This window comes from Eschrichtius robustus, chromosome 2 (assembly GCF_028021215.1).
Source record: "Eschrichtius robustus isolate mEscRob2 chromosome 2, mEscRob2.pri, whole genome shotgun sequence".
NCBI classification, from domain to species: Eukaryota; Metazoa; Chordata; class Mammalia; order Artiodactyla; family Eschrichtiidae; genus Eschrichtius; species Eschrichtius robustus.
The window spans coordinates 155,503,207-155,515,243 of record NC_090825.1 but is presented as its reverse complement, the minus strand read 5'-3'; the positions used below and the strand labels follow the sequence as shown (position 1 = coordinate 155,515,243).

Below are 12,037 nucleotides of genomic sequence, written 5' to 3'. Positions count from 1 at the left end.
TGTAGATATGAAAGTTATAGGCTGGATATCTGCTCCCTTTTATCATCTGTGTCATGCATCTTGTTTATAGTAAATTGAAAAAGGCACATTTAAATGACCAGTAAGGTTGAAGACACGCTCTACTACCTGGCAGTTTCATTTCCGTGTGTCTTCTTGAGAGAAACTTTTGCACATGTGCACAAGGAGACAGGTAGATGTACATGTGCTTGTTGTAACAGTGAAAAAAGTGGAAAAACATCTAACTGTTCCTCAAGTAGGTGAGTGGATAAGTTGGTATTTATTCACAAAATGGAATATGAGTACACAGTCCTTTCCTCCAAAATACTTAGGGCACATGTATGTTGGAATTTAGATGTTTTTCAGATTTTGAAAGGTAATCCAGTATATAAACTGTATATTGTGTAATACTCCCATTGGGATCTGGACAATACCCAGTAATCAAACATATTAAATCTGTAGCAAAACTTAGGAATATTCATATTAAATTGGATAAATAAATGGTAAATAGCCTCATAGCAGTTGAGTCAGGTTTTTCCATTAAGCTTGGAGAAAAATTTAGTCTTTTTAAAGCTCTTTGGATTTTAGAATTTTGGATAAGGAATTGTGAAACCTGTATTATACAGTTCATAAAAGTGAATGAGCTAGAGTTACGTATATCAGTGTGGATAAATCTCAAACACGTTTTTAAAAAATTGAAGTATTGTTGACATATTAGTTTCAATATTTTGCTATTGGGATACATTACAAAATGATCAACACACTGGGTCTGGTTAACATCCATCACCACACATAGTTACAAAGAACTTTTTTTTCTTGGGATGAGAACTTTTAAGATCTACTCTCTTAGCAGCTTTCAAATATGTAATACAGTGTTATTAACTATAGTCACCATGCTGTACATTATATTCCCAGGACTTATTTATTTTTATAATTGGAAGTTTGTACCTTTTGACTCCCTTTACCCATTTCACCCACTCCCTGTCCCCCACCCCTGGCAACCACCAATCTGTTCTCTATCTGTAAGCTTGTGGTTCCCCCCCGCCTCCGAAATGGTAAGATTTTATTTTTTTTATGGCTGAATAATATCCCATTGTGTATATCTATACACATATGTGTATAGATATACACACCACATTTTCTTTATCCATTCATCCATTGATGGACACTTAGGTTGTTTCTATATCTTGGGTATTATAAATAATGCTGCAGTGAACATGCGGGTGCGGATATCTTTTCGAGTTAGTTATTTTTGTTTTCTTTGGATAAAAACTCAGAAGTGGAATTGCTGGATCTAATGGCAGTTCTATTTTTAATTTTTTGAGGAACCTCCATTGCTGTTTCCTATAGTGGCTATACCAGTTTACGTTCTCAGACACATTATGTTGAGTAACATGAGCAATTTGCAAAGAGAATCAAGAACAGATGACATCACTTCTGTGAATTTTAAATAAGCAACAGTGAGGGGTGGGGGAGAGAGAGAGAGATATCTGAAGCAAATAAGGCAAATTGTTGATGGTGATTTCCATACGTTGTTGTATATTTGAATGAGTCTCTGTAGCCCCAAGCTTCTGCTTTCTTCTCTAACCGTTTTAAGAATGCAGGGTTACAATTGAATTAGGTGATAGAGCATCATACATGTTGGGAGTGGAAGTGTTCTTAAAATCAACTAAATTATCCTTCTTTCTTTTAAGTGAAGTCATTCCTACTTGTTAAGAAATTATCTTGAATATTTATTTACTTTTCCCTTTTCTGACCTATATCTGTTACTTTTTTCTCTTTTAATATATTTATTTTTTGTTGGAGTATAGTTTACATACAGCAAAATACATGGATCTTCCGTATCATAGTTCCATGAGTTTTGACAAATGCCAGTAGTCGTATAATGCAGTCTTACGAAGATATAGAACATTTCCATCATCCCATAAGGTTCCCTTGAGCTCCTTCCCAATCAGTATTTTCCCTGCCCCAAACACACAGATAGTGTTCTAATTCCTTTCACTTTAGATTAGTTTTGCCTGCTCTAGAACCTCCTATACACTCTGTTGTGTTTGGCTTCTTTTGCTCAGTGTACTATATATTTTTTTTAAAGTTTATTCGTGTTGTTGCATGTATCCATAGTCATCCTAATATTGAGTAGTTTTCATTGCATGGATATTGCATAATCAGTTTGTCCATTCTCCTGTTGATGAGGTTGTTTCCAGTTTTGGCTCTTATGAATAAAGCGGTTGTAAACATGTTTATACAGATGTGTTTGTGGCCATGTTTTTATTTCTCTTGCGGAAATATCTAGGAGTGGAATCGCTGGGTCATAGGGTAAGTGCATGTTTAACTTTCCCCTAAAAGTATGCAGTCAGCTGAAGTGAAGTGAAAGATTTTGTGGTCATAGACCTAAGTATTCAAATTGAAAATACAATGCGATGAGTAAATATGGATGTAGGAGATGAATGAAAATAATGGTAACACATGTATTTATTGGAGTTTATGTGATAAAATTGGTGAGAGTCGAGAAAACAAATGTATTTTCCTTTTAAATACCCCGTGAAGATCCCATATGGTTTTATTTCCTCTCAACGTGCTGCTAAAACATGAAGCAATCTTTTGTATTGTCTGTTTACTACCTAAATTGATTTTCAAAAAAATTTTATTAAGTTTTAAAGATTTCTTTTATCTACTTAACATTTTTACAGAAGCATGTGCAAAAGAGTCTTTGATATGCCTTATTTGATGGTTGCCATGGAAAAATTAAGGAATTGTATACAAAGAAAATAATATTTATACCTTGGTGTTTTGCTTTTGAAACAATTATGATTTCTCCATAATAGTTTGACTTTTTATTGTTATTTTATCCCCAGATGCTTCTTTAGTTTTATTTATCAAGATTCTCTTTCTCTCTCTTTTTTTTAAAAATAAATTTATTTATTTATTTATTTATGGCTGTGTTGGGTCTTCGTTTCTGCGCGAGGGCTTTCTCTAGTTGTGGCGAGCGGGGGCCACTCTTCATCGCAGTGCATGGGCCTCTCATTATCGCGGCCTCTCTTGTTGCGGAGCACAGGCTCCAGACGCGCAGGCTCAGTAGTTGTGGCTCACGGGCCCAGTTGCTCCGCGGCATGTGGGATCTTCCCAAACCAGGGCTCGAACCCGTGTCCCCTGCATTGGCAGGCAGATTCTCAACCACTGCGCCACCAGGGAAGCCCTCTCTCTCTTTTTAATTACACTTTTTAAAGATTTGTTCCTTGTAGAGAAATGCAGTTAAATTTTATATGTTGATCTTATATGCGCCAGGCTTGCTAAACTCTTTTTTTTTTTTATATTTATTTATTTATTTGTTTTATTTTTGGCTGCGTCAGGTCTTAGTTGCTGCACGCGGGATATTCCTTGCGGCATGCAGGATCTTTCGTTGCGGTGCGCGGGCTCCAGAGCGCGTGGGCTCTGGTGGGCTCTGTAGTTGTGGCACGTAAGCTGAGTTGCCCCGTGGCATGTGGGATGCAGAACCCACGTCCTCTGTATTAGAAGGTGGATTCTTAACCACTGGACCACCAGGGAAGTCCCTTGCTGGATTCTTAATTATACAGATATTTTGTCTGTAATTTCTTCTGAGTTTTCATCCTACAATCTCTGTATAATGACTGTTTCTTGCTTTCTAATTCTTATACCTTTGATTTCCTTCTCTTGTCTTACTGCACTTGGTCTTAGTATCTCTAGAACAAAATGCAACAGTGGACTGTTGTAGTCTATCAGTTGCCTAGTGTAGATTTGATTTTTACAAGAAAGCCCATTATTAAAGAGGTAAGTCTTGAAAAAAAATGTGAGTAATTTGGTTGGTTTATTCTGGTTAGCTGATGTTCTTTGTATATGTTCTATGCTATTTTCTCCCCAAGACAGAATTATTTATGTAAATAATTTTGATGGGCTTCATTTCAGTTTAACACAGTTTAGTGATAGTGTGTGTGAAAGCATCTTAAACAATGGCAGTGTACACGAGTGCTTTTCTGTAAGATTGTAAGGTCATGATCTCTTTGTACTCTCCCTCAATATCAGTCTTCCTTGCCTCTTCTCTTTCTCTGGAGGAAAAGGCGGTGGGGGGGGGGGGAAGGAAAAAGGAATTCTATAGCTTCTGGAAAGCTTTGGGCACACAGTGACTTCAGTGTTGACATAGCTCTGTGGGACACAGACATTAGCCCGTTAGCTTTATGCCATGCCCTGCAGCTGAATGTCAGCAGGGACGCCCCCCTCCCCGCCTCACAGCCAAGCTGCTGCCTCCGGTGTGTGTTTATTCAGCTGAATCCACTCCCAGTTGTAGCATTGCCAGGGTTAGCTCTTAACATGTTCACAGCTGATTGGTATCGCTTAACTCTTCTTTCTTTACCCTTCTTTCTTCACCCTTCTTGATTTATATACTAGTATTTCAGGGACTAAATCTGGGAATTTTGTTAACCTCATTGACGTCTGTTGCAGGTGCTTGAAACTTTTGGGTTGTAGAGCATGAAGAAAGAAGTGAGGTTGATACTTAAAATGCTGCTAGACTGAACAGTACCTTTATGGTCCCTTGTATTTAATTCTGCCTTTGCTTTGTTAGTACTGAGCATTCTCAAGTTAAACACTATGGAAATGGTTACTATAGGATCCCTCTGCTGGTTGATTTTACTTTTAAGGTTAAAAAAAAAATTTTATTTTGATGTTATTTTTTAATGGAATGACGTCTTCAATCCTGACATTGCTTAGTATGATATTTTTACTACTGTAATATCTCGTTTGGGATATTATCTTTTCTTCTTTCTGTACTTTTCTTCCTCCACCCATTCCTTCCTCTCTATTTCTGCCTTTTGTTCAGTTTGAGAGTCAGACAGGCTTTCTAGAGGAGGTAATGCCTGATCTAAGGATGAAAGGACAGGTAGGATTTAGCTGGGAGTGAAAGTGAGGGAACGGGTAGAGGATATTCTGTATTTATTTATATTTTTATTTATTTATTTATTTATTTATTTAACATCTTTATTGGAGTGTAATTGCTTTACAATGGTGTGTTAGTTTCTGCTTTATAACAAAGTGAATCAGTTATACATATACCTATACTCTTTAAGTAGAGGCTAAGGGGTAAGTAAATGGTATGGGAGTTTGGGTAACTGAAAGCTATTTGGAATTTCTAGAACTTGTACTAAAATCAGTTTATTGTCACTTGAATTGTTGTCTTGATGAGCACACAATAATAGAATGTATTATGACCTCAGGACTTCCCCATTTTGATAGTATTTTTGTTTATTCTTTAATTTCTCTTCTGGGTTATGCTAGCATATAAAGGCAGATGTTCTTTTTTGTCTCCTGGATTCAGTAGCATTCATTTAAACAATTTAATCTATCCATTTGAATTCTGGTTTGGTTGTTTCTTGCACTGTAGTATGTCTCTTATTTAGATCAGTCTGAGAACTTGGTTTTGGTTTAATATTTGAGAGTTTACAGTGCGCTTTGCTGCACAGAAAATAAATCCTTGTCAGCAACTGAAAGAATCAACGGAAAGAATACTAGACTAATGATCAGACGAAATGAACTACCTTAGAGGCTCTTCCTTTGTCTCAGTCTTGGAGATTCAGACTCATTAAAAAACTTTGAGTTTCTTCTAAAATGATAGAAATTAGAATACTTTCTTTTCATATTAAAGATTCATGAATCCAAATCATAGTGATCTTATAGAATCTGAACTTCATTTGAGTATGTTGCATATATAATAAGTGCTTTTATGTGTCCCATTTCTCGTTCTTGAATATTCTTAATTTAAAATTTATAATAAGGTATAGTGCTGGTTTGTGAGTGTGTATATATAGCTATTAAGTTTTACCACTTTGTAAGCTCTGTTTTTGGATAAGAACTCTATCCTACACTTTTGGTGTATGTTGTATAGTATTAAAAGTATAAAAGATTCTTGTTGACAGTTAATTATTTGAAAATGCTTCTCTTCACTTCAGATCAAACACAAATAAATCCAGAGTGTATAATTAACATTTTTTTAAAAATTAGGATTGCATTTAGTATTTTGGCCAGTTTGTATTTGAGATAGAATTTTTTGTGTGTTAGCTGGTAAGGAACTAATTGTTACAGAATAAGAGTAATTCTCTCTGTTATAGGGGAAAGATATAATTTTCCAGGGACTTGATTTGCATCTACTATCCAGTAGCCATTTACTTTCAAAATAATGCGTGAAAATTTGTTTTTGTCAATCTTTCATCAAAAATTTATTGGAAAAAAAAAATTTATTGAGCACTTACTATACCAAACACTGTGCCGTGCCCTAGAATAAAAAGATGAAAGTCCCAAGTTCTAGAAGGTTTTTCTTGAAGACAGATACAAAGAAATAAATTGCAGATTGGGCTGGTAAGTGCTCTTCTTAGGGACACATACGGTACAGCACAGATCAGAACATCACAGAGCCTGAGGATTGACTTGGGTGATGTTAGTAAGAATTATTATAAACTCTTTTGCATCTTGCATTGATAAAGTTTCCTCAATGTATGTATTTACATGTTTCAGAAAAAAAATCGTTCTTAATTTAACATAATAGGATGCAGTACTGGTATTTTTTCTAATGGTTATCTTGACAAATAGTGCACTGAACTCTCTGGGATACAGTATGTTTGTGATGATGACCATTTTCATGTATCCATAATATTCTTTTTCTGTAACTAAAAATAGCTCTAGACTCCTTGGTTCTGTCATTTTAGAAATCAGGATAAACTGGATCAAAGCGTTCTCTTGTTCAGAGAAACTAATGGAAGTTTTGCCTCAGAAGAGCTTCTGATATTTGTCTAAAATATATGAAGCATTGTTGTGGTGTTTTGTTGTTTTTGAGATGTATTTTTCTAAAAAATGATCATAAACCCTATCAGAGATTTAAGAATTTTCATTCTGTTGTTCACAACATCCTACCATTTCATTGAGATACAGCCTGGTGTAATTTTAGCACAATCCTTGGACTAAATTTTAAGCAGTTATTTTTCCAGTCTTCCAGCTCAAGCTGAGTGTTAGAGTGAGCAGAAGTAGACTAGTGAGTGTTGGTGTACAATTTGGCATGTGAGAAGTGTGAGATCATTTTGGAGAGTGTCATGAGCAGAATTCCCAAATAGAAATTTTCGTAATATCTGACAACTGAGATTGTCCTGCTAAATTCAGCATGTGTTTTTGGTCGGTCATGGTAAATGTCTGTGATATGTGCAGATATGCTCCCTTTATCTTCAGTATGAATGTGCTAGAGAAAGAGCAGCCTGGCTTATTGCCTGCTGCTTCTTTCTTCTCCCAGGGGAGTTGGCAGGAATTTTAATAAAGTGAATCTAGCTTGAATGTAGCCTAAAGAAGGGGTGCTGATTCCCATTTCAATGGAGAAAATTGCTGTGTAGCCTTCTCGGCTACCAGTCAGAGCATCATTTTAATTCTGTATTCTAGTAAAATGGGTGCAAGCAGAGCTGAAGAAGCAGGGCACATTAGTTGTTGTATTTTCTTTCTTCACCAAAACAGTGCTTGCCATACTAGTATAATCACAAGTGCTAAAGTGTATGTGAGACTGTTAGCTGTCGTCAACATCTGTTTCTCCTGATTTGAATGAATTTGGTGATGAGTGTCCAGAAAAGGAGGGACAGTTGTACCTAGAAATCAGTTTCATTGTTGAATTTAACTTCTGATATTTCCCTGTGGGATAAGCTTGCTCAGAATTTATTTGGATTTTTTGACTTCCAAAGGTAAAGAATGAAACTGGAGGTTGATTATAGGCTTCAGAGAATTAGCATTTTGACACATCTTTTTATTAAGGATTTTGAACTCCAACAACTGTTGAGAATCTTTACAGCATGATGCGGGTAGTTAAATTTATTTAAAGAATCATATTCATGAATTCCAATACCTGATAATTTTATTGTAAATTTATTTTTCGTAAGAAGAAGCCAGTGCTTTTCGAGAGTTTGAAGACTGCCATAATTGAAAGTTCACTACTTGCTAAGCATAATACCAAAACCAGAAACTATAAAAGAAGAGGTTCTTATCTTTGCACTAAAAAAATTCTGTACTTAAGTTGCCATAAACTATGTTAAAAGAAAAATGACAGATTTGGAAATATATTTGTAACATGCACAGCAGGCAAAAGGTTGTTTTCCAAATATAAAAAGATCTTAAAGTGGATTAGGAGAAAGGTTAAATGTCCCCAAAACAAAATGAGCAAAGAACAAGAACAGATGAGTCACAAAGGAAGGAATACAAAGCGCCTGTAGATATGTGAATAGATATTCAGTCTTACTTGTCATCAAAGGAAAGCCCAAAAAAGAAAGAGAAGAAAGAAAATACCCAGTTGTCAAAGGTATAGGAAAGTGCTCAGACATCGTTTGGTGGAAGTTTAAATCTGTACAGACCCTTTTAGAGATAATTTGTTGTGTGTATTAAAATCATAACTGCATACCCTCTGATCCAGGAATTCCACCTTTCAGAATTTATCTCCAGGAAAAATTTGGATAAATGTGCAGAGATATACATGTGAAGGTGCCTGTTATAATAGTGGAAAATGAGAACCAAACTAAATATTTATCAATAGTTATAAGTAAATTATTTAATATCAACACGTTGGAATTCTATGGCAGGCATATTTTTTCCCCAGTGTTTAAAATCGTTGTAAAATACAGCTTACATTCACCATGTTAAATTTACCATCTTAACCAATTTTCAGGTGTACAGTTCATAAGGTACATTCATACTGTTGTGCAGCCATCACCACCATCCATCTCCACAACTCTTCATCCTGTAAAACTGAATCTCTGCACCCATCAAACAGTCACTCCCTGTCTCCCGTCTCCCCAGCCCCTGGCAACCACTCTTGTGCTTCCTGTCTCTGTGAGGTAGACTGCTCTAGGGACCTCATGTAAGTGGACTCGTGTAATATTTGTCTTTTGTGACGGGCTTATTTGATTTGGCATAGTGTCCATCCATGTGGCAGCGTGTGTCAGCATTTCCTTCCTTTTTGAGGCTGAAAAATATCATTAGGCATTTTTTTAAATTTAATTTTTGGGTGGGTAGTACATACATTTAGTTCAAATTCAAGAGGAGGGAGGGTTAGGAGGAGAGAAAGATGGGAAGTGGCTGGGAAGTGAGTGCAGATGTATATGGGATTTCTCTTAAGGGGTGATGGCAGTGTTCTAGAATTAGTAGTGATCAATGTATAACTTTTAATATGCTGAAAACTGCTGACTTACACACTTTAAACTGGTGAACTTTATGGCATGTGTGAATTATGTCTCAATAAAGCTATTATTAAAAAATTTTCAATGTCAGTTACACCTCAGTTAAAAAAATTTTTATGCGGAATAGAATAAAGTTTTCTTACATGTTGTCCCCCAGTGATTCCAGTTCGTTCCTCCCTTCCTCCCTTCTTGCCTTCCTCTGTTCCCCCAAATAACCATTAATTATTACTTGTGTAACATTACAGAAGTATTTTTATTTCTTATGATATTTTTTATTTATAGTAAATAGTAAATGTTTATTGTTCCCTCCCTTTTAACCAAAGTGGTAGCAAATTGAACACAGCCAAGCAGGCATCTCTGAAGTCTTTTCTCTTATTTTTAAAGGTAAAAATGTCCCTTTTTATTGATTACTTGCTTACTGTAGGGGATTTAGATAGTACAAAAAACTATGAAGAAAAATGTAAAATCTACCCATACCCAGATACTGGTAATTGTTTGCATCCTTTTAGACTTTTCTCTGCATGTTTATACTTTTTAAAAATTAGAATCGCAGTCATCCTGTACTTGCTATTATATATCTGCTTTTTTACTCTTAATATGTTGTAACTGTAGTTTTTATCAGTAAATATAAATCTACATTTAAAAAAATTGATGCATAGTATTAAACTGGGTGGACATTTCTCATTTACTTAACTCATCACCTATTAATATCCATTTAGGTTGTTTCTAATTTTGTTGCTGGTGTAAACAACAGTGAGCGTCTTTGTACACTCGCCAGATCGTTTCCTTGAGATATTTACTGCTGTTTTGCAGTTTGCCAAAAATTTTAAACAATGTCTGTTTTAACATATATGCCACAAAGATTTCAATGATATTATTAGCTCTGTGAAAAGATGGTGCAGGCATTTATAGCCTCACTTTAAATATGAGGAATCTGAAACCCAGAAAGATGGCAATGTATTCCAAATTAGGTTGCTCTTTAGTGTGAGAGCTGGAACTAAAACTCCTGTCTTCTGATTGTGGGTTAGTTTCCTTCCACTGCGGCACACTGCCAGACCTTGAATACCTTGAATACAAAGGGTTATTTTCTATTGTTGCTTCTTCATTTCTAAAAACATGATTCTTGATGTATCTTCCTTTTAGGTTCTTTGTATAATGTTCTAGAATTTATCCATTCAGATTAAAGGTTCATATACCTTCGTTAGGGATACAGGCTAAAGATATACCCTCTGGAACATTTTACTAGCTTATCTGCACTAACATTTTCATTTAATTACTCAAATTACTCACTTATATTGTTATCTTCTTCTGTATAAATAGCACACACAGCCTCAGTTTTTTGTGTTTTGTTTTTTGTTTTTAAAGCTTCAAGTTATCTAATTACCTTTGGGTACTAGCTTCAGTGGGCTGCGAGAATTGCTTTAATTCGAATGCCAGCTCTATTACTTACTGTGTGAACTTGGGGTGAGTTATTTAAGTCTCTGTATGCCTGGTGTCATCATCAATAAAATTCAAATAATAGTACATGTGTTATAGTGAGGATTAAATGAATTAACACATAAGGAGTGCTAAGCACATTGTGGCATGCACTCATATGTTTATTATTTAATGTGCTAACTTAATTGTAAAGCACTTAAAAGTCATTTTGTATTTTGCCATCCTTTGTGTTTTTTGGTGAAATTTTTTGTATGATGTGTCCGTATTCCTATAGGTTTCCCCTGCCTTTCCCCACTCCTCACCTTCAGTTCCGTGTAATATCTTCTGTTAATCTTGAACAGTGTCTTTATTTAGTCAAGCAAAGTTATTCCTGTTGGTAATAAACACAAATTAAATTACTGACATTTTACAGATTATCTCAATCAGTTTTAAAGACAGTGTAAAACAGAATAATGTGAATCCTCGTTTGCTAAATGCAGGGTTCTGAGAGCTGTGGTAGCTGCTTTCTCATTCCCCGTTGTCTGCTTTGTTTCTGCTACTTGAGGAGGAAAGCTCATTTGGGTTTTCTTTTTTGTCTTTATACCAGCACATGCAAATGACAGTCCAGGCTCTCCAGGATGAATTGCGGATCCAGAGGGACCTGAACCAGCTGTTTCAACAGGATAGTAACAGTAGGACTGGTGAGCCTTGCGTGGCAGAGGTGACGGAGGAGAACTTTCAGAGGCTGCACGCTGAGCATGAGCGGCAGGCCAAGGAGCTGTTCCTCCTTCGAAAGACTCTGGAGGAGATGGAGCTGTGGATTGAGACTCAGAAGCAAACCCTGAACGCTCGGGACGAATCCATCAAGAAGCTTCTGGAGATGTTGCAGAGCAAGGGGCTTTCTGCTAAGGCTACTGAGGAGGACCATGAGAGAACAAGGAGACTGGCAGAGGCAGAGATGCATGTCCACCACCTCGAAAGCCTTTTGGAGCAGAAGGAAAAAGAGAACGCTCTGTTGAGAGAGGTGAGTGGCCACTTTCTCAGTTGTTATGACTGTCTTTTTTTCCTGATTAGTCAGCATTTTGACCTAGATAAATTTATATGCTCTCCTGAGCTAGTGTAAGGGAATTTCTTCTTTCTTACCTAAGTTATGCACTGATTTCTGTTCTGATTTGCTGTCTTGTATGAGATGACATTGGCTGGCATGTATACTGGTTTAATACCTTTCTGGGGTTTTTTTTCCCCCTCCTGATTTCTGTAGACTCATTTTGTTGCTAGAGGGGCACAGAATTTTCTTGATTTGTTCCTCATCTATTGATTTGTTCATAGAGACACACACAACAAAACCAGAATTAAAGTAGCTAACTACTGCTCAATTTTAAAATATTAATAATTGAAAGTAAGCGATTCCCTCA

The 12,037-nt window shown here is 36.1% G+C and overlaps 1 protein-coding gene across 1 annotated transcript in view; it reads left to right on the top strand.

The window, feature by feature from the left end:
- The window catches only part of LOC137758979 (ELKS/Rab6-interacting/CAST family member 1-like), a 143,392-nt gene that overhangs the window by 24,207 nt on the left and 107,148 nt on the right, over positions 1–12,037 (top strand). Inside the window, 1 exon segment of the mRNA XM_068534916.1 lies at positions 11,230–11,646. Coding sequence (XP_068391017.1) covers positions 11,230–11,646 — 417 coding nt within the window.